Genomic DNA, 23464 nt, shown 5'->3' with positions numbered 1-23464 from the left:
CCAGAGACAGATTACCCCTTTTGGAAGGATTGGATTTCCCTTTGGACAAAGTCAGGTACCCTTTGGGAGGTCAGGTAGTCCACTTGAAAAGGTTCTACCTCTTTTGGTGTGTTAAGAGTAGACTTGGATGCTTACAATTTTATAGACACTTTGCTTGATTGCTTCTGAAATCTATCAGTACCATTGTGAGAGCTTGTTCATTCATAGTTTGATTGACTGCTCAATGAGACTTTTACGGGATTAGCTGTGATTGATGTGGGGCTTTGAATATAAATGCTTATTTTTATACACGATTAAGTACTTAAGGGAAAATTTGGTTTTATTAGGGATTAAATATTGGAAGGAATTTAAGTGAATTGCATGGGCCCTTATTAATGAAAGCATCTTTGCTTCCAACTATGAAGTCTGTAATTAATGTTTCAATCTTTATTTTGTTTCATCTCAGCAATGGCTCCTGAGGTCTGCCCATTGTAGATGCTGAAGAAGGCTTATGCCCGAAACGCGATTCTCCTGTTCCTTGGATGCTGCCTGACCTGCTGCGCTTTTCCAGCAACACATTTTCACCATTGTAGATGCTATTTGAGTGTATGTGAGAATGTAAAGCCAAAAGGAGGTTAGAGTTGGCCTGAGTTAGGACTTAGTTGACACAGGGCAATAAAAAGGTGAAGGATTAAGTAGAGGATTATACATTTAATTCTATGGAAGATATGAGGGGCCACGGGAATGAGGTAGAGAGCAACAGGTTAACAAGAAGAGTATGACAATCATCAAGGGGTGGTTGGGTAGCCTGATGAGCTGGCATAGATGAGGCAAGTATCAGGGAGATAGAGGTGACAGCTAAAGGGCTGCTTTTTGTTCTACTACTTTTGTTGAAACTGGTGCAAAGTCCCAGAGCACTGAGATCAGCCTATTAAAATAGCATCCCCCAAACTGGTAATCAGCTGCTTCCACGGCGACCTCTGAACTTCTTCTATTGGCAGCGTGCCTGACTCCAACACTTTCCCAGCTCCTGTCATCCACGTCCTCCTCTCTTGGAACATAATTTGAACTGTTTGGCACTTTCTTCTGAGTCTGGTTTGTGGATTTAGGAAATTTCCAACTTCTGCATAAACAAAGTGGGAGTAGAAAACGAGCCCTTACTCTGCTTAGTTCCAGTCATTAATTGAGGTGTGATGCCAGTTGATGCTACATTGATAATGGGAATACACTTCTGAGATGCACAATGCTGCCACTCCAGATGTGTATGCTGCAACAAAAAATTTTTAAATTGCTGAAGGTTCCCTTCACCGTTCAGTTGCTTGGAACTATGGAGTCAAAGTTCCACTGAAGGCTTGGATAATTCTCTGGTGTAACAACCAAATGTTTTCCAAAAATAAGGACAAAATCAGAGAAAAGGCTATGAACTTTTATTGTGAAGGCAAATTCCATGTCAACTGGACCTATTTGCAGGAATTCTTGGGCTTCCACTCAATATCCAACCAATTCATCCTGTACAGGCCTCAACAGTTGAGCTTGGTCCTAGTAAGGTCCCAAAGAAGGTTCCACAACTGCTTTGGTCACTGACAATTTATCTCTGACAGTTCACTGATGAGCAGAAGACTTGAAAAAAACAACTAAGCTAATTCCCCCGCACACACCTTTCAGGCCTTTAATCTGTATGTTACAGTGGCACTGATCCCACAATCTTAATATTACTGAAGTTCCCCAAACATAAGATAATCCCAGCTTTTGAATTTAGACAGAATCCAGGTCTCCACATTTGCAATTTCTGCCAGTGGAAACAGGAGATTCTTAGCTTCCACGTGTCTATCTCTGAGTACCAAGAATTAGATAACCGCGGTCCGAAGATTGGAAAACAATGGCTCAATACCTCCTCAAAAATTCACAATGAATAGATATAAGCCTGTTGAACACAACCCATATTTATTGGATTACAATAATCCAACAAATTTGGAATTAACCATATTCTCAAAGCCAACTGTATTTGTTTTATTAAATCACAGTGCATAAAATAATATGGGATGGAAAGGATCAGATATTCAAGTCTATTGTTTGATTGTTAACACTTAGATTTAGGAGATACAATTTCGGACCAATTATTAAATTAACATTTAAAAACAATTTAAATAAATTAATGCGTCTAACAATGACTTATAAGGGCACATAAGTAACCTGTCTGTGAAGAATTTGACAAATTTGAAATGTAGTCAACTTTATTTTAAATGTGGTGTCTTTAATTTTCTCTTATTATGTCAGGACTAATTACCATCCTAAGCAACTGATAACAGCATCAAATTGTCATATATATGTCTAATGCAATTAGATTCAAATTCTAGCTCACTACATCTGTCTCAGAAATATTCATCAACTCCAACCATAGGAAAGAAAGGCATTCACTAATCACCCAGTGATTTTCCACTGACCATATGAGCTGACTGTATAGCCTCCCATGTGGCCAATTTTTGGTAGGTTGCTGTAAGACCTGCAAAGTAGAATATGTGGTCAGCTCACCCACCTTAATTCCATATAGCATGAAGATTGGATAGGGTGCCCACAGGGCCATCTACCTATAGTCTCGTTGAAGCCCTTAACTGCCAAATGAAGAGGCAATTAAGGGCCTCAATCTAGATCCTTTGCTAAAAATACACTGGATAGTCGCAGTGTCTATGGAGAGATAAACAGAGTTAATGTTTTAAGCTCACTATGACTTTTTATTTACTGAAGAAGCGAAATCCCATGAAAAGAGCAACTTTGAATAATCAGTCTGGAGAAGTTTAAAAAGAATGCTCTCTGTTGCCTGACATGGATGAAGTATAAGCCAGTCTGATAGGATGTGAAATCCCTTCTACAATTCAGGGCACAGTCAGCCCCTGCATCACAAAATGGCTTTGAACAAAGTCAGTTTGCTTCCCCAAAGAAATGACAGGGATAAATGCTCAATTTTACAGTTAATTTAGGCAAGGCATTGACAGATGGCTTGCAACAAGTTTCCTGCCACCCATTATAGTTATTTAATAGTGAATGGGGTAAGGACAAACTAACAAGGTAAGGAATTGCAATAAGAAATAATTTTTTAAAAGGACTTTTATTAAACAAAGGAGGTTTTGTTGGGGAGGTTTTAAGTCTGTTTTCTATAAAATCTAAAAAGAAATGCATAGAAGAGTGTTATTCCTGCAGGTAAGCTCTTCCCGCTCCAAAATAATGTTTTGACACAATATAGTTAGATAAAAGAGAAAATGGGAGCTTCAATGACCAAACGAAAATGAAGCCGCATTGTACAATATGAAATACAACAAAAAACTGTTAACAAACATCAGTTTAAAATAATTACATAAATGGATCAACTGTATGTAATCAGCAGTACTTATAGTATATCCCAAGCACTATGAGATGCATTTCAGAAGGGTTCATGTGACCTTGGCAGACAACATTCTGAAAAATCTGGAGTTGCTCCATCACAGGATTAAGAAATCCTTGATCCTTTCCAACTGACAGATCAGACCATCGGTTTCAGCAGTTAGTGGGGACAGTAGACTTTGCTTCCAAATATTTCTAGTGTAATATTTCACAAATAACTTACCCAGGAAAAATACTTTTGTAATACAGACTGCCGGAGGGCTGTAGACAGATTGTAGTCTTCAGAGCTGTGATGAACTTGGTGTGATGCCCACAACATATTCACTTCTGCAACATAATGCAAAACAAGAAATTTCATAGAAGTGCACGATGTAGAACAAGGCATTGGCTATGTAATTTAGCTCCTCAGCATCGGTGCTGTCAGTGTATTTTACCTTCAGTATGGTGTTGGCTTTGCAAATTTCACTTCTGGTGCCACGTGCCATTTTGCTGAGTGCATTCATGCACACAGTAAGCCTCAATTGGAAGCATGCAGAGTAGACAGATTGTGTAACTTACTTGATACCAGTACTACCATTTTGGAGCCAACAGTCTAGCTATAGATTCACACAGCCAGCCCATCAAGTCTATATCACCAAAAATATATTATTAACGCTAGTCCCACGTTCCCACACTAAGCCCATAGCGTTAAATGTTATGATGCATCAAGTGCTCACTCAAGTAATTTTTAAAGGTTGTGAAGTTTACCACCTCATCTACCTTCCCAAGCAGTGCATTTCAGACACCCACCAACCCTCTGGGCGAAAAGCTTTTTCCTCAACTCTCCTCTAATCCTCCTGCTTTTCAATTTAAAAAATATGCCCGCTTGTTACTGACTCTTAAACTAAGGGGAATAATTGCTTTCTATTTATCGTATCCATGCACCTCATAATCTTATACAACTCTATCAGGTCTCCGCTCAACGTCTCTGCTCCAAAGAAAACAACCCGAGCTTATCCAGCCTCTCCTCAAAGCTGAAATGCTCCATCCCAGGAAATATCCTGGTGAGTCTCCTTTGCACTCCTTCCAGTTTAATCACATCTTTCCTAAGTGGGTGACTAGAACTGCACACAGTGCTCCAGCTGTGACCTGACCAAAGTTCTGCACAGCTCAAACATGGCCTCCCTGCTCTTATGACCTATTCTAAGACTGATAAAGTCAAGCATCCTGTGCACCTTCCTAACTACCCTATCCTGATGAAGGGCTCCGGCCAGAAACGTCGAATCTCCTGCTCCTCAGATGCTGCCTGACCAGCTGTGCTTTTCCATCAACACACTCTCGATTCTCATCTCCAGCATCTGCAGACCTCACTTTCTCCTAACTACCCTAGTAACCTGTCCTGCCACGTTCAGGGATCTGCAAACAAGCATCCCAAGATCCACCTGTTTCGCTGAGCTTCCTAGTGTCTTGCCATTCTTCAGGTAGTTCCTTGTCTTGTTCCTTCTTCCAAAATACATGATCTCACATTTATCAGGGTTAAATTCCTTCTGCCAGTGATCTGCCCATCTCTGATGTATTTGCAAATGTACTTAGCATCACTTCCACATTCTCATCGACAATATTTATGAATATCACATGCATTAAGGAACCCAGCACTGATCACGTTGGTAAACTGGGGTCTAAGCATACACACAACCTTCTACCACCACCCTCTGTCTCCTATCACTAAGCCAATTTTGGATCCATCTTGCCAGGTTGTCATGGATCCCGTGAGCTTTCATATTCTTTCTCACGTGTGATTTTGTCAAAGGCTTTGCTGAGTTCCATAAAACTACATCAACTGCATCATTCTCATCCAAACACTTGGTCACTTTCTTGAAAGTTCCACCAGATTTGTGAGGTATAACCTACTTTTGATAAAGCCATGCTGAATATCCCTGATCAAACTTTGCCTTTCTAAATGGAGATTGATTGTCACCTTCACTACTTTCTCCAATAGTTACCCTTTCACTGATGTCAGACTCACTGGCTGAAGTTCCCTGGCCTGTTTCTACCATCCTTCATGTAAAGTAGAACCACATTAGCTGTCCTCCAGTCCTCTGACACCTCCCCTGTGGCCAGACATGATTTAAAAATCCTTTTGAGTCTCCTACAGCAGTCTCATTCAGACCTCGGGTTTTGTCTATTTTTAAATTCACAAAAACCTCCAATACCCCATCGTTTATTTCAATTTGCTTAAGAACTTTGCAGTGCAACTTCTCAAATTCTGTACTTGCACTGTCCTTCTCCTGAGTGAAGACGGATGTGAAGTATTTGTTTACCACTTTACTAACGTCCTCCGGCCTCATACACAGTTTGTCCCGTTGATCCATAATAGGGTCTACTCTTTCCCTGGTTATTATCTTCCCCTCGATATACTTGGAGACAATTTTAGAATTCTCCCTAACCTTGCCCGCCAGCATTTTAACATGCCCCCTTTTGCCCTCATTAGTTTCATGAGCTCAGCCCTGCACTTCCTATACTCTTTTAGGTGCTCTGTTGTTTTGCTCCCTCTCTGCATGTTATACATCTCTCTTTTCCTTTTTATTCAGTCCTGAATGTTCCTAGACATTAGCGATTTTTGAGAAAATTTGTAGCTCAGGTTGATCATAAGTATGTAAGTTAGCTCGCTGAGCTTGAAAGTTTGTTTGCAGATGTTTCGTCACCATACTTGGTAACATCATCTAGTGAAGTGCTGGTGGCATGTCCCACCTCTCTATTTATAGGTCTTGGTTTCAAAAGGTTGGTGATGTCATTTTCAGTTCTTTTTTCGAGGGGAGGTAGATAGGATCTAATTCAATGTGTTTATTGATGGAGTTCTGGTTAGATAGCCATGCCTCTAAGAATTCTCATGTGTGTCTTTGCTTCACCTATCTGAGGATGTGTGTGTTGTCCCAGTCAAAGTGGTGTCCTTCTTTGTCTGTATGTATAGAAACTAGTGAGAGTGGGTCATGTCTTTTGATGGCCACTAGGCATTCATGTATCCTGGTGGCAGGTTTCCTGCTAGTTTTGACCAATGTAGTGTTTTTTACAGTTCTTGCATGGTATCTTGTAGATAATGTTAGTTTTGATGGTAGTATCAAATGAATCCTTTAGATTCATTAATCGTTGTTGAAGTGTATTGGTAGGTTTGTGGGCTACCATGATGCCAAGGGGTCTGAGTAGTCTGGAAGTCATTTTCTGTCTTTGATGGAAGGTAATGTGGCTGTAGTTTTTGATTGCATTGTGTCTGCATGTTTGGGTTTGTTTCTGAGGAATCGGCAGATTGTGTTTATTGGATACCCATTTTTCTTGAAAACATTGTATAGATATTTTTCTTCTGATTTTTATAGTTCTTGGGTGCTGCAATGCAATGTAGCTCCTTGAAACAATGTTGTGATGCAGCTCCCTTTGTGGGTGTTGGAATGATTGCTTCTGAAGTTAGGTATTTGGTCTGTGTTTGCTGTTTTTCTGTAGACGCTGTTTTGAAGCTCTCTGTTAACTGTACGTTCAACTGTCGCATCTAGGAATGGGAGTCTATTGTCATTCTCCACCTCTTTTGTGAATTTTATGCCTGTCAGGATATTGTTGATGGTGTTGTATGCTTCCTCTAATTTATTCTGCTTTGTGATAACAAAGGTGTCACCTACGTAGCAGACCCAAAGTTTAGGTTGGATAAGTGGGAGTGCAGCTTGTTCAAGACTCTGCATTATTGCTTCATCAATGAGTCCTGACATTGGTGATCCCATAAGTGTACCATTAACTTGTTGGTAACTTTTGTTATTGAATGTGAAGTGGGTGGTGAGGCACAGGTCTACTAGTTTGAGGATGTTGTCTTTGCTGATGAAGTTGGTACTGTCGGGTGTTTGTGGTCCTGGTTTCCCTAGTAGTGATGGCAATGTTTCTATGGCCAGGTCGATGTTAATTGATGTGAAAAGGGCTGTTCCTAGACATCCATGGTTCTCTAGGTTTGTCACTCTACATTTCACCCTAAAGGGAACATGGTTGGGCCTGTTCCTGCTATCCAACCACCCACTGCCTGCCAACCTCTCAATATTTTTTCTAAACTCTATTTAAAAGGAGTCTCACAGCTGTTAGCACTTGGTCAGAACTCCACTGCAGATACTGCTACATCAGAACCTATGTCGCCAAATTTTAGCTGACAGCCTCACTGGGGTTCGTGACCATTTTGGGAAGCCTTGTGTTAAAAGGATCATGCTCTGGACCACTCACAACTCCTTAGATTTTGAGGTTTTAGTTGTTAGAATTTTGAAACCTACGTTTGGTGAGGTGGTCAACCATACTAATATCACTGGACTAATAATCCAGAGGTCCAGGCTAATGTTCTGGAGACATGGCTGTAAATCCCATCATGTCAAATTGTGAAATTTGAATCCATTAAAATCAAGAATTGCAAAGCCAGTCTAGTGGAGACCATCGAACCATTCTCGTACAAACCCATCTGATTCACTCATCTCCTTTAGGAAAGGAAATTACTATTTTTACCTGGTCTGCGCTACTTATGACTCCAGACCCATAGCAATATGCTGGACTCTTAACTATCCTCTGAAATGGCCTCGCAATCTGCCTAGTTGAGGACAATTATGGATGTGCAATAAATACTGTCTTCACCCATATCTGTGCTAGAGTTAAGAAAAAAAAAAATCATGCAGCAAAGCTTGGACAATACTCAGGCTTAGGCTGATAAGTGCTAATATTTCTGCTGCACAGGTGCCAGGAAATAACCATCTCCTGCAAGAGAAAACCACCTTTACTTCACATTCAATGTTATTGCCATCGCTAGATACCTCAGTGTAAAATTCCTTGGGTCCAGAAAGTTAACTGGACCAGGCATATGTACTTTTCTGTCTCCATTAATATTGTGGTTGCAACTTCAGGTCAGATGCCAAGAAGTTGGCAACAAGTAACTCACTCTTAATCTTCCCAAAGCCTGTCCACCATCTAAAAGATCAAGTTAGGACTGCAATAGAATATGCTGCAGGTGTCTTGTGCAGTTTGCTTGACTTGTACTGTTCTATAGGAGAGTTAGTAACTGAATGGGTTAACATGAAAGGGTAAGCACTGAATATCAGACTGCAAAGGATTATTCCTGCATGGAGCTAATCTGCTCTGTGCCCTAAGCACTAGGTTCAGTACCAGCTCCAGTTCCATGTAGAGTATTAAGTTTGATGTTGCTAAACAGCAATGGAGACTTACTCTTAAACCTAGCCTAAAGTCATACTTAGCTATAAGGTAACTGAAATAGATTCTATGTAAACTACATACTCTACTCAACAGACTGAACCTCTCACACCAAATAGTTTGCAAAGACATTCTTCCCCACTTGATATCAGTTACACAGACTAATGGTGGCATTAAATCTATCCAAAGCATCTCACACGGTACTGGTAAACATGACTATATATCCCAGACACCAATCCATCACTTTAAAAATTCCCTCCACTACCTGTGCTCAATAATGGTAGTATGCACCCTTTACAAAAAGTAAGGCACGGTGGCTCAGTGGTTAGCATTGCTGCCTCACAGCACCAGGGTCCCAGGTTCGATTCCGGCCTTGGGTGACTGTCTGTGTGGAGTTTGCACATTCTCCCCGTGTCTGCGTGGGTTTCCACCCACAGTCCAAAGATGTGCAGGTCAGGTGAATTGGCCGTGCTAAATTGCCCATAGTGTTTGGTGCATTGGTTAGAGTGAAATGGGTCTGGGTGAGTTACTCTTCAGAGGGTCTGTGTGGACTGGTTGGTCTGAAGGGCCTGTTTCAACACTGTAGGGAATGTAATACAGCACTCACTAGGGTTATTTCGATAGCACCTTCCAGACTTGAGACCTGCACCAACCAAAAGAGCAAGGGCACTGGACACATGGAAACACCCATAAGTCTGCCTCATACACTATCCTACTTTGAATCACATCATCATTCCTGCACTACCGCTGGATAAACATGCTGGAACTCCCTCCCGTTGAGCACTGTAAGAACACAGAGTCAAAAGGTGTGGTGCTAGAAAAGCACAGCAGGTCAGGAAGCATCCCAGGAACAGGACAATCGATGTTTTGGACAGAAGCTGTGCTTTTCCAGCGCCACACGTTCCCACTGTGATTTCTCCAGCATCTTCAGCCCTCACTTTCTCCCAGTCACTGTAACAGCACTACAGCCCGTGGACTGCAGTAGTTTGGGGAAGTGGCACATCATCTTTTCAAGGGCAACTGGAGATAGGCAGTAAATACTGGTCTTGTCAGCAACATCCATATTCTATAGCTGAAAATGAAAATACTTTCTGGTTAGTTATGGATTGATTTTTCCTGGTTGTAGGTCCAGTGTAGGAATGTTTGGATGTTTAAAGATGTTGACATCTCCAGGGAGTGATGGGAATATGCTTAGAGATTTGATTTGCACCTCGTGGATAATGCTCATTCCACTTCCTCAGAGCCCTGGATGCACTAGTCAAATTTCCCCTGGAACACAACATGACGTAGAGAATGAAATGAGGTCACACAGAACATGGCCCTCTGCTGGAAGGGAGTTGGGTGGAGACAATAGGCTCTCAGCAAGAGAATATATCAACCCAAGATGCTCAGGAAAAAAATTCTCTGATCTCAAATTCAGCAAGAGGTGTGAAAGGAGTCCTGACTAAAATGTACCATTTGCTCTAACCTCAGAGCAAGGTGAGGCCAGCATTGCCAGTGGCTGTAAAGCTGAATCTGACCATGAACTTTTTATATGTCTGGTTTGTCCTGGTGGCTTGAATGCAGCTGGCACAATTTAGCAAAGCCATAAAATGCAAATAAAACACGGCGACCCATTCCAGTGCAATGGAATTCAAAAGCAGAGCAATTATGTTAAACTCATGCAGAACGTTAGTTAGGACACACTTGAATGTTCTGTTGAGTTCTCATCTGGTTACAAAAAAAAAGGAGGCACTGGAGAAGGTGAAAACCATGATCAGGAAAGACTGAACTGGCTGGAGTTCTTTACTTTAGACTATCTCCAACACCCAAAGTGACTTGCTTCAGGACTATAAAATCCTGAAGTGAAAAGTGGCTATTTCAACTCAGGAAGTGTCTAGAACTAACGATCACAAAACTAAACAGTCGTGATTAAATAAGGATTAAGCAGAGAGATGGGAACATGGGAATCATAACCACTGGAATGGCTGTCAAAAGTAGTTACATAGCGCTGAGTTCTCCAAATTTGTGTTCAAGTGTTTTATCAAGTGAGGTTCCTGACCAATGCCTGGTCCACTGTGATTTACAGAGACATTTCTCTCTCAATCTCCTGTTCTTCAGCTCATTCATTATACATCTGGGATGTACCACTCCTGTCTAGTAGAATCATGTGGCAGGAGAGGCAGAATTGCTTTTCTCTACCAAGACCTGGAGGCATTGGCCACACTGGCTCAAGAGTTGAAGTGATGTCAGAGTTGGGCTCTGGTGATGTGGCGAGATTGGTGGTTTGCTGATGCCAACTTGCATGGATGAAGGGTGGAGGAAGAGCGTACAGGGACTTTATGGTCAAGACTGAATTTGATGAAGGAGGAGAAAGCGAGGACTGCAGATAATGGAGATCAGAGTCAAAACGTGTGGTGCTGAAAAAGCACAGCCAGTTCGGCAGCATCTGAGGAGCAGGAGAGTCAACATTTCAAGCATAAGCTCTTCATCAGGAATTGTGGGGGAGGGAGGGGTTGGAAGCAAGGGAGCTGAGAGATAAATGGGAGGGGTGTGGAGCTGGGAGGAAGGTAGCTGCGAAGGTGATAAGCAGATGAAGGTGGGGGGTGATGGTAATAGGTCAGAGTGGACGATGGAGTAGATAGGTGGGAAGGAAGATGGACAGAGGGCGGTGTGGAGTTGGAAGACATGGCGGAGTGGGAGGGGGAGTGGAAGTGTTCGGCCACAGGGTGGTGGTGTTGTTTAGTGCATGTTTCCCAATGATGTTCTCTGAAACTTTCTGCAAATTGGTATCCTTTCTCCCCAATGTAGAGGAGACCACATCAAGAGCTCCTGTGTCTGGATGTGCAAGAAAGTCTGTGCTGGATGTGCAAGGATCCTTTGGGGCCTTGGATGCAGGTGAGGGAGGGAGGTGTGGGCGCAGGTTTTACACCTCTTGCAGTGGCAACGGAGGTGCTGGGAGTGGAGAATGGGTTGGTTGGGGGTGTAAACCTAACGAGGGAATCGCAGAGGGAGGGGTCCCTGCGGAACGCAGATAGGGATGGGGAGGGAAATATATCTCTGGTGGCGGGGTTTGTTTGCAAGTGGCTGAAATAGTGGATGATGATGCATTCTACCCAGAGGTTGGTGGGGTGGAAGGTGAGGACCAGGGGAGGGGTTCTGTCCTTGTTGTGGTTGGAGGGGTGGGGTTCAAGGGCAGAGGTGCAGAAAGTGGAGGAGATGTGCTGGAGGGCATTCTTGACCATGTGGGAGGGGAAATTGGGATCCGTGAAGTAGGAGGCCATCTGGGATGTTCGAGAGTAGAACTGTCCATTTTCCTTCCCAACTATCCGCTCCATCCCCTGCTCCAACCTATCACCATCGCCACCCCCCCACTTTCATCCACCTATCACCTTTCTAGCTACCATACTCCCAGCCCGACCCCACTCCCCATTTGTCTCTCAGACTACTTGCACCCCTCTCCCCCCACCATCCCCCGCCACATTCCTGATGACGGGCTTATGCTCGTAATGTCGACTCTCCTGCTCCTCGAATGCTACCTGACCGGCTATGCTTTTCCAGCACCACACTTTTTGAACTGGATGAAGGTCAGGACAAGCAGATGGTAAGCTGCATTCACTTGGTATCTGCTCTGATCTTCCTGTTAAAACTTGGAACCACCTGGTTTCATGGGAAGGACAGAAAATTTGGAACTAGCGCAGAAATGAGATGAGTTTAGGCTGTTAATGAGATGCTTATACACAGAAATTAGGTAATCACTGCTTAATAATGAGATTCTGAAGTTGCGGTTTAAAATTTAAATCGCGAAATAGTTCCTCAATACCAAGATTCCATTTTCTTTGTTCCTGTCATATCTTACGAACTTCTTGGCATTGTCCGTGCCATCCCAAGAATGGAAGGCTCTGACTATGGTGTCTGCAGCACCCAAAAGGTCAGTTATGACTCATAGGTAACTTCTTGCACCCTTCTTCATTTAACGCCCTCAACATATCCTGTGATTTCATTCCCTTGAATTTATTGACATGACTTCCTTTAAATGCATCAATGCTGGTACTCTGATATAGCGTCATGTGGTGTAAAATTATGTCCCAATACATGTGTGAATCATAATGTAACACATGTATTGGGCCAAGCAGTGGAATGTGGTGAAACGGTTAAAAATTATGTCCCAATACATGTGTGAATCTAACCGGAATGGAGGTGTTGCTTAGTCCCGTGTGAATCTTATTACACACCTCCCCGTGTGAATCTTCTTATCTGTATGTAACCAGAATGGAATGTGTTTTTTAGCCTTGCTCTGCTGTTCACATGAATGTTTATATCTGGAAAAGAGTATATCAGCTGGAAAAGTCTCCAGTTCGGTGAGTCTGCTCCGGGGTTACGTTTAACCGCCGAGCGTGGGTTGTTGGCAACCGCTCTATGAGAACTGACGGGTCCCAGTTCCGGTAACATGTAGAGTGAGTATAAGCCAGACCCGGGAGTCTGCTCCGGGGTTACGTTTAACCGCCGAGCGTGGGTTGTTGGCAACCGCTCTACGAGAACTGACGGCTCCCAGTTCCGGTAACATGTAGAGTGAGTATAAGCCAGACCCGTTGTAAGTATGAGACCTGGTTGTGGCGACGCTGCGGGGAATAAAATGCTCATATTCTAGCAGACTCGCCTCTTGGTCGTTTGTTCTGTGTCAGACTACTCTCCTACGAACCTGACCTTGAGAATTTTTTAAAACACGTCAGCACAGTTAAGGTGAGCTGGATTCGTATTTCCCCTTAAGAGAAGCTGATAGCTATGCTTTTGGTTCACAGGGGGCTAAGTGCAATGCTTTGGCAGAGTAAAGTTCATTGTGGAGCTGAAAACACAACAATGGTTACAGCATGAAAATGCCTGTGTGCATGATGAAGAAAATGAAGCTTCCTGTCTGGGAGGGAGCAGCAGGTGGAGATGCAATGATCTGTGTGGAGAAGAGCCTGCCCAGATGGCCAAGGAGTGAAAAAGGAACATTAACTTACTTGAGAACATAAGAAATAGGGACATGTGGAAGCCATTCAACTCCTGAAGCCTGCCAAATCATTATGTAAGATCATGGCTAACCTGCCGCAAGCCTCAAATCTTTCTTTCTGCCAGTTCCTCAATTCATGAAAAAATTCTGTCTACTTTCTATGTAAATATCTGAAGTCATCTAACTTCTGCATCTCATGGGTAGAAAATTCTAGATAGTCACATCTCTCAGAGAAAAATCCTTTACAACTTCATTTTAAATGAGTGTCCCGGAGTACTCTAATTTGGGATTCCCCCAATGGTGGAAGCATCATCTCAATATCTATCCTGTCAAAGTCCCTCAGAATCAACAAGATCATCCCTTGTTCTTCTGAACTAAAATGAATAAAAGCCTAACATGTTTACTGCTCAAGTCTAGTGAATATTATTTTGAACTACCTCTAATGCCAGTATATCCTTTCCTAAATACTGGAACCATTGTACTCAGTATTCCAGGGCTGGGGTCACCAACACACTGTACAGTTCAAACAAGAATTCCTTGTTTTTAAAATCCAACTCTATAGCAACAAAGGCCAGCATCTCAATTACCTTCTTAATTATGTGCTGCACTTAAATGCTAACTTTTTCATGTTTCATGCACAAGAACACACATATCCCTTCATGCTACACATTTTTTAGAATCTTTCATCACTTAAATAATTGTCTGCCTTTTGTTTCTTCCTAGCAAAGTGCATGAATTCAAACTTTGTAACAGGAGGCAGTCACACGTCTTAGGATAGGTTGTTCTGATATGGTTGGTGATCAGGAACAAAAGGATGTGATTGCAAGTGAGGTAGGTCAGGGGGACCAGAGGGAAGGAGTGCAGGATTGTCAGCCTCTGGTCCAACATTTGACCAACAAGTTTGCAGTTCTCTCAGTTTGTTTGAATGAGTGAGGGGGCAGTGAGGTGGATGAGTGAAATGACCGTGGTAGTGTAGTACAGAAAGCTATCAAAGTGCATGAGCCAAAAGGAATGTAGTGGTAGTAGGGGATTGTATAGTCGGGGGGATTTACAATGTTGTCTGCAGCAGAGAACAAGAGTCCAGGTGACTTTATTGTCTGCCCTGCACCAAACTTCAGGATATCTGCCAAGGGCTGGAGAAAACCTTGCAGTCTGAAGAGCAGGATCCGATTGTTTCACTCCATGCAGACACTAGTGACATAGTTTAAACTAAGAAAAAAGTTTGTGTAATCAGTATGAGGAGCTGTGCGCCAAATCAAGAAGCAGAATCTCAAAGGTAATAATCTTTGGATTATTAGCTAAACCACATCTGAATTGGCATCAGGTAAACATGGCTAGAGAGATGATTATGTGGTTGAAAGAATGGTGTGAGAGAATTAAGTTCTTGTTTGTGGGACACCGGCACCATTACTGGATAAAGTGGGATCTGTACCTCTGACACGGTCTCTGACTGAACTTTACTGTTGCTGTTGCAAACTACGTAACTAGGATGGGTTTAAACGAAATAGCGAGATAACAACCCAAGGTTAGGATGATTGTGATGAATCAAAAATCAGCATTAGGAATTAATGTCAGGAAAGGGACAGAGAATACAGACCTATCAGCAAACTAACAAATAAGACAAAATATTAAGAGGACAAAACTTAAGGCACATCATTTGAAACAAAATGTATGAAATTCATGTTGAAATTGAGATGAATAAGTATGGCCAAGTGGCCATTACTGAGATGTGGCTGCAGGATGACCTAAATTGAGACCTGAAGACAGGAAGGTAGGAATTAATGAAGAAGTGGCTCTGTGAATTAACAATGATATTAGCACAAGAGGGAGAGATGACCTAAATTCACAAAACCAGGATACAGAAGCAGTTAAGGTCGAGATGAAGAATGACCAATGCAAGAAGTCACTTGTGAGAATTGAATACAGACCCCTAACAGTAACCACATTATAGAAAGGGTATCAAGGAAGAAATTATGGGAGTTTATCAAAAGGGTACAGTGATTATCATGGTGGATTTTAACCTACATGTAGACGGGAAAAATCACAAGTGAGAAAATGTAGTCTAGATGAGTAATTCATTGAAAGTTCTCGCAGCAATATCTTAGACCAGCATGTGAAGGCACCAGACAGCAGGCTGTACTAGATCTGGTTTTAACCAATAAGACAAGATTAATTACTGATCTTACCATTTAAGCACCCCTGAGTAGCAGCAACCATAATATGATTGAATTGTGCAGACGGTTTGAGAGAGAGAAATGTGGGACAAATATTTTAAATTCCAACAAAGGCAATTTGAGGGCACGAAAGCAAGTCTAGTGAAAGTGAGCTAGTACTTTAGGTTGAGGGATAGGTCCAGAGAGACACAGTAGCAAACATTTAAGACAATATACCAGAACAGCTACATAACAAAAAGTAAGAAAAACTTTAAGGGACGTATCCATCACCTGGTCCACTGAAAAGGTAAAGGCAGTATCAAAATCAGAGAAAAAAATTATAATTGTGCAAAGATAAGTGGCAGGTCAGAAGACTGGACAGAATATAAAAACAAAAATAGTATAAAAAAGAAAGTCGTCCTGAGGCCACCACCATTTTACAATTATTATAAGTGATTTGGAGTGTCCTAGTGAAATTTGAGTGTTCTAGAGCACGAATCACCGAAGTATGCAGGCACAGCAAGAAATCAGGAAAGTTGGTGGGCGGCACGGTGGCACAGTGGTTAGCACTGCTGCCTCACAGCGCCAGAGACCCGGGTTCAATTCCCGCCTCCGGCGACCGACTGTGTGGAGTTTGCACATTCTCCCCGTGTCTGCGTGGGTTTCCTCCGGGTGCTCCGGTTTCCTCCCACACTCCAAAAATGTGCAGGTTAGGTGAATTGGCCATGCTAAATTGCCTGTAGTGTTAGGTGCAGGGGTAAATGTAGGGGAATGGGTCTGAGTGGGTGCGCTTCGGCGGGTCGGTGTGGACTTGTTGGGCCGAAGGGCCTGTTTCCACACTGTAAGTAATCTAATCTAATCTAATCTTCATAGAATGTTATGCTTTATTGCAAGGCAAACTGAGGGCAAGAGGGAGGTTATTCTTCTGTTATTCAGAGCATTGGTGGGACTGCATCTGGAGTATTGTGTACAGTACTGGTCACTAACTTACCACAGCATATTAATGTAGTAGAAGCAGTTCAGCGAATACTCACCAGACTAATATTTGGAAAGAGTGAATTGCCGAATGAGGGAAGGTTAGACAGGCAATGTTCTGGAGTTGAGAGTGTCAAAAGTGACATAATTGAGATATATAAGATCCTGAGCAGACTTGACCTGGTGGATGTGGAAAGGATGTTTCCATTTGATGGGGAATTGAGAACTAGGGATTACAGTTTAAAATAAAAAGCTCACCCATTTAAAACAGAGATGAGGAAAAAACATCTGTCAGAGATTTGTGTTTTTTTGAAACTCCCCTTACCAAAAGTCGGTGGATGCAGAATCTTTACATGTTTCTAAGTTTTGTCTACCTTTATTGGAGTTCCTGGCAGCTTGAAGTGAATGAGGAATATGGGAAATTTCAATCATCATATAATCAGACAAATAAAGTGCAGTGGGTGGCAATTTGGCCCCTTTAACCTGTTCTACCATTCATTAAGATCATACGTGATCTGACTGAGATTTAAAATCTGCATTTCCACCTAGGTTAATGGCATCAGCTCTGGAGAGATCCACAATGCATAAACCTGTCACATAAGCAATTAGTGGCTTGGAGAGGGTGGACGCTAGGAAATTGTTTCCGTTAGGCGAGGAGACTAGGACCCGTGGTCACAGCCTTAGAATTAGAGGGGGTAAATTCAGAACAGAAATGCGGAGACATTTCTTCAGCCAGAGAGTGGTGGGCCTGTGGAATTCATTGCCGCAGAGTGCAGTGGAGGCTGGGACGCTAAATGTCTTCAAGGCAGAAATTGATAAATTCTTGATGTCACAAGGAATTAAGGGCTACGGGGAGAATGCGGGTAAGTGGAGTTGAAATGCCCATCAGCCATGATTGAATGGCGGAGTGATATCGATGGGCCGAATGGCCTTACTTCCGCTCCTATGTCTTATGGTCTTATGGCCTTATAGTGACTGACAATATCTTTAGGATTTGCATGCTACCATTGAACCATTATATTGTGAAGTGGTGATCAGTTTCAGAGAAGTAACGATGGCAAACACTGAGTCAATGGTCAACTGCACAAGCAGACATTTCCCTGCATCATAACAAAATCTAGATTGATATGTTCCAGCTTCAATATTTGTAAATCCACACTAACTCTAATCAAACAGTTAAAAAATACTAATTGCCAATTCCATTGCAGCATAGTTGACACTGTATTGACAAGGATTGAAGTGAGCAAAATCCAAATTTAGTTGCAGCATTTGAGTACAAAAATATATTTCCAATCATGATTGCAAAAAAAAAGAATATTCACAGGTATTTATCTTCTTAACTTTCCGTATTTATCAAAAAAGTAAACAGTCAGCATTCTGCCAAAATCTAACTCAAGTGAACAGCAAGAATCATCAACTTTTATTAGCTTTTTATGACCACATACAATTTACAAGCCCCTGAATAGGTTTCACAAGAATTATGAATCTAATTATATTGAAATTGCCAAAGGTCCTATTCCACTGTGGCTCAAATCAGAGACACCTCCAACATAGATTAGGATCATATTAATAAAGAAATTAGATTGACAACACAATTACATTAACAAACTTGCTTCTTACACCAAACAATAAATTTCTTTGCACCATTGTTTTTGTGAAAACTATTTTAAAATATATTTCTGTTTTCCATTCTTGATGTTTTACATTAATTGTCGCTGAGAGGGGACCAGACTTCGCTCATGAACAAAAGGTGGTGGCATAGTGGCAATGTCACTGGATTAGAGATCCATAGACATAGACTCATGTTCAAGGATATGGGCTTGAAGTCCACCATGTCAGATGGTGAAATTTGATTCAAATAAAAATATGGAATTAGAATTTGATTGAGGTCAACCATAAAAGAATTGCAATTTGTAATACATTGTAACAAAAATCCATTTGGTTGATTAGAGTGACGGAAGATGTTTTCAACAGGGCTCTCCAGCAACTCTTGCCTATTCAATAACCTGCTTACTAACATTCTGCCAGGCCACTGTGCTCCTGACTTCGTTCCAAACATGGATAAAAGAGCTGAAGTCCAGAGATAAGGTGAGAGTGATTGCCCTTGACATCAAGGCCACATTTGACTGAATATGGCATCAGGAGCTCTAGCAAAACTGGAATCATTGGGAATCAAAGTAAACGCTCCATTGGTCAGAACTATACCATGCACAAAGGAAAATGGTTGTGGTTGCTGGATTTCAGTCATCTCATTTCAGGGCATCTCTGCAAGAGTTCCTCAGGATACTGCCCTTGGCCCAACCATCTTATGCTGCTTCATCATGACCTTCCCTCCATCATAAGGTCAGAAGTGGAGGCATTTGCTGAAGATTGCACAGTATTCAGCACCATTCACCACTGCTAAGATACTGAAGCAGTCCATGTTCAAACGCAACAAGGTCTGAACAAAATCCAAGATTGGGCTGACAAGTGGCAAGTAAAGTCATACCACACAGATGCCAGGCAACGACCACTTCCATCAAGACAGAATCTTACCATTTCCCCTTGACCAATACCAACATCCTGGGGATTACCACTGACCAGAAATTAACTCGACTAATCACATGAAACAAGTTGCTGGAGAAACACAGCATGTCCAGCAACATCTTTGGAGAGAAAAGAGTCAATGTTTGAGTCCAGTGACCCTTCCTCAGAAAAGATGGTATTTCTGTGGATGATGGGTCTCATAGGGTGTGGGGTGTGTCACTTAGCGGCGGATGGTGCAGTGGATAGAAGTACAGTGATTACACCAGTAGCTTCATGCCTATCAATCTCGCAACAAGTAATTCACTTCCAAACTGATGACCAGTAACATTTAGAAGGACAAGGGCAGCAGAAAAATGGAACACCATCACCAGCAAGTTCCCCTCCAAGCCAGTCTCCATCCTGACTTGGAAATTATCACTGCTCCTTCAGAACTTCTGGCTCAAAATCCATCACTTCTTCCCTAATGGCATTGTGGGTGTCCAGCACCAAATGGGTTGCAGTTGTTTAAAAAGACAGGCCACCAGCACCTTCTCAAGGGCAATGAAAGCTGATCTAGCTAGTGATACCCATATGCCATGAGTGAATAAAAGAAGATTAGTTCACTAATTCCCTCTAGGGAAGGAAATCTGCAGTTACCTAGTCTCTAAGACCCATAACAATAAGGTTTACTCGCAACTGTCCTTACAAATGGCCTAGGAAGCCACTTAGTTGTTTCAAATAGTTAAAAAGTTTATAGAAAGAAATTAAACCGGATCAAACATGTGCCACTGACCTAGGCAGTGAAATTGATAATGGCAAACCTGACCATACAAAATCTTCCTTTTAAACTTTGAGACTTTGTTACAAAATTGGGTAAGCTTTTCCACAGACTAGTCCAGCAACCGTCTGACAAAGTCAAACTCATGGAATCATATCTTGCAGACAATGTCAAAGACATTGGATACGTCCCTTGACTCATTGAGTTGACTGAGTCATAAAAACATAGCTGCGAAACTGTGTCTTTCTGTATGGAGAAACAAACAAGAGAGAAACACCGACTTGGCCTTGGCCTCACCAATCTATTCATCACAGAAGCATCTGTCAAATGATAGTAGGAATCAGAGTGACCATCGCACACACTCACTGTGGAGACAAAGTCCTACCTTCACATTGAGAATGCTCCTTCCCAATCATATTTTGTACCGCTATCATTGTGGGAAATGGGTCAGACTCAAAGACGATCATCCATGAGGCTCTATAGTCTAAATAAGTCAATAATTTCAGAATCAACCACATTTCTATGGATCCAAAGTCACAGACCATTTACGAATGATAGATTTTCCTTCCTAAAGGACACTCCTAAACCGGATGGATTTTTACAACACAATCAACAGTTTCATAATTACCATTAAACTAGCTTTTAATTTCAGTTTTACAACCATTCAAATTTCACCATCTACCATGGTGGAATAGTTACACGTGCACTTTAGCCTGTATTTCTGTATTATTGGTCCAGAGACAATAGCAAAGCACCACGCCTCTTAATATCCCCAGTTGCTTTGTGGGACATTATCGAATAGTGTTTACACTGAGTCACACAAGGAGATAATAGAATAGGCATGGGCAAAGACATGAGTTTTAAAAGAGTGAGTAGAAGGATTGAGGACTCTCGGGAAGGAATCATGATTGAGGGCCTCGGCAGCTGAAGGAATAGTTGCTAACAGTAGAGTAATGAAAATCAGGCATAGGCAGGAGACCAGTATTTGTGGAATGGGCAGGGCTGGAGGAACCTACCGAGATAGGATGGGAAGAGAACACGAAGCATTTCAAAACAAGGAAGTGAACTTTAAAAGCGAGGTTTTGTTAACATTTCAGCCACAATACCTCTGGAAACGTGACCTGATTTGAGGTAGAAAATAGGCAACACGATCTTGGATAAAGTCAGATTTACAGAACTTGCATGATGGAAGACAGCCAGTAAAGCACCAAACAAGTCAAGTCTGGGGACAAACAAGACATGGAGTTGCAATAGAAGATCACATGCACAGGAGTTTGGAGATGTAAATGAAAGACATTGGAATGAATGTAGGATTGGAAACTCAAGCTATGCTGAAATAATATTCTGAGGTTGGAATCAATGGAAAAGGAACAAAGTTCACTGTAGGACTGCTTTCATCTTCCTGATATTTAATTGGAAGAAATTTCTGTTTAACCATTACTGGCTTTGGAACAAACAGTATAAGAAGTCAGAAACAGTGAACGTCTCAAGTGAAGCAGTAAGATATTGTGTTGTCATTGGCATACACACGAAAACAGATTCGAGAGTGTGGTGCTGGAAAAGCACAGCAGGATAGGAAGCATCCAAGGAGCAGGAGAATCAACGTTTCGGGCATAAGCCCTTCCTCAGGAATGAGGCTTGTGGGCAGAGGGCTGAGTAATAAATGGGAGGGGGTGGGGTTGGGAGAAGGTAGCTGAGAAAGCGATAGGTGGATGAAGGTGAGGGAGAAGGTGATAGGTCAGAGGGGTCAGTGATGGACAGGTCCGAAGGGCAGTGCCGAGTTGGAGGCTTGGGACTGAGATAATGTGGGGGGAAGGGAAATGAAGAAGCTATTGAAATACACATTTATCCCGTCTGATTTCAGGGTTCCAAGGTGGAATATGAGGCGTTCCTCCTCCAGGCATCGGTCGGTAACAGTTTGGCGGTGGAGGAGGCCCAAGGACCTGCATGTCCTTGATGGAGTGGGAGGGGGAGTTGAACTCTTCAGTCACGGGGCAGTGGGGTTGGTTGGTGCGGGTGACCCAGAGATGTTCTCTGACACGATCCTCAAGAAGGCATCCTGTCTCCCCGATATAGAGGAGACCACACCCGGTGAAATGGATGCAGGAGATGACATTGGTAGAGGTACAGGTGAATTTCTGATGGATGTGTAAGGATCTCTTGGTGCCTTGGACTGAGGTGAGGGGAGACGTGGGGGCGCAGGGTTTGCACTTCCTGCGGTGGCAGGGAAAGGTGCCAGGAGTGGGGTGTGGGCTGGTGGGGGGTGTGGACCTGACGAGGAAGTTGCGGAGGGAATGGTCTTTTTGGAACGCTGATAAGGGGTGGGGAGGGAAATATATCTCTGGCGGTGGGGTCCGTTTGGAGATGGCAGCAGTGGTGGAGGATGATGCGTTGTATGCAGAGGTTGGTGGGGTAGAAGGTGAGGACCAGAGGGGTTCTGTCCTTGCATTGGGAGGGGTGGGGTTCAAGGGTGGGGGTGCATGAAGTGGAGGAGGTATGCTGGAGGGCATCATCAACCACATGGGAAGTTGCGATCATGAGAAGGTTCAGGCCACAGACTGTGTGTTTTCAATGATGAGGCAATATAGAAACAGCAGGGGCCCAGTGATAAATTATTCAAGGATTCCAGAACTAAAAGTATAGGAGCATTGGGTGTAGAATAAAATCATCAGTTTTTACTGAAGATTAGTGAAATTAATCAAATGTTTGCATCATCTGTATTCCCCTGCATCATCTTTGTGTTTGCTATCTGAATTGAGTTCATAGTCTCAAAAGTACACAACAGCAGAACAATTAGAATCAACACATGAAGTAGATTGGAATCCTATATAGCATAGGAGTAGGATTTGTGTCAGAAAATATCCACTTAGCAAATTTCTATTTCGTCAATGCCATTCTAAAGATGTACTTTACAAAATAGGGTAGAGACAAGACTGTTAGGAAAAATTAGCTTATCATGCAGATTGCACTTGCCTGCCATCTAGTGATAGGTTTCATCATGGAAAAGACTTGAGAGAGTGAGTGGCCTGTTTAATTTTTTCATTCATTTAGCACTTGGCACTTGTCAAAGAGTTCTAAGACAGACAGGAAATGGTTTTTTTTTTAACATTAAAATGAGAAGTTTTGAATTTTAAAAATTGTTCTGGACCAGAACCTAGAGATTACAGAAAGTTGAAAATGAACAGAGCACTGTAACAGTTTGGGAAGAAGAGTTGAAGTGGAACTCTTACAAATTGAAGGAAACTTGCAACTTACCAGGTTGAATTACTTGGAGAAAATAAATGTGAAAACATAAGAATCTAGTCTGAAAGCATTTCATGATTTGAATACTGACAATATTAAACTGTTGGAATAATGATGCACATTGAAATGAATAAAAGCAGCAGACTGCTTTCCCAAATAAAACTGGCAAAGCAGTTATTGTATACTAAGGGAAGATTTCCTTTGTGTGTTATGTGTAATGGAATCATAAACTTGTTTACAAAGAACATGTCGTGATTTGCTCTGTATAGTACCCAAAGG

At 42.2% G+C, this 23464-nt stretch overlaps 1 protein-coding gene across 3 annotated transcripts in view; it reads right to left on the bottom strand.

Moving 5' to 3' along the window:
• agmo (alkylglycerol monooxygenase) overlaps positions 1-23464 on the bottom strand; it is a 367646-nt gene that overhangs the window by 158661 nt on the left and 185521 nt on the right. For all 3 annotated transcript variants that reach the window (XM_087987110.1, XM_043689829.2, XM_043689826.2), the window contains exon 4: positions 3581-3684. In XM_087987110.1, coding sequence (XP_087843236.1) covers positions 3581-3684 — 104 coding nt within the window. The remainder of the gene's footprint in view (positions 1-3580; positions 3685-23464) is intronic.

The sequence above is a fragment of the Chiloscyllium plagiosum genome, unplaced genomic scaffold (genome assembly GCF_037043375.1).
Source record: "Chiloscyllium plagiosum isolate Xiang-an unplaced genomic scaffold, Cpla_swu_hap1 HiC_scaffold_5, whole genome shotgun sequence".
Lineage (NCBI taxonomy): Eukaryota > Metazoa > Chordata > Chondrichthyes > Orectolobiformes > Hemiscylliidae > Chiloscyllium > Chiloscyllium plagiosum.
Note: the sequence above shows the minus strand (reverse complement) of the source record. Positions and strands in the feature narration are given on the sequence as shown.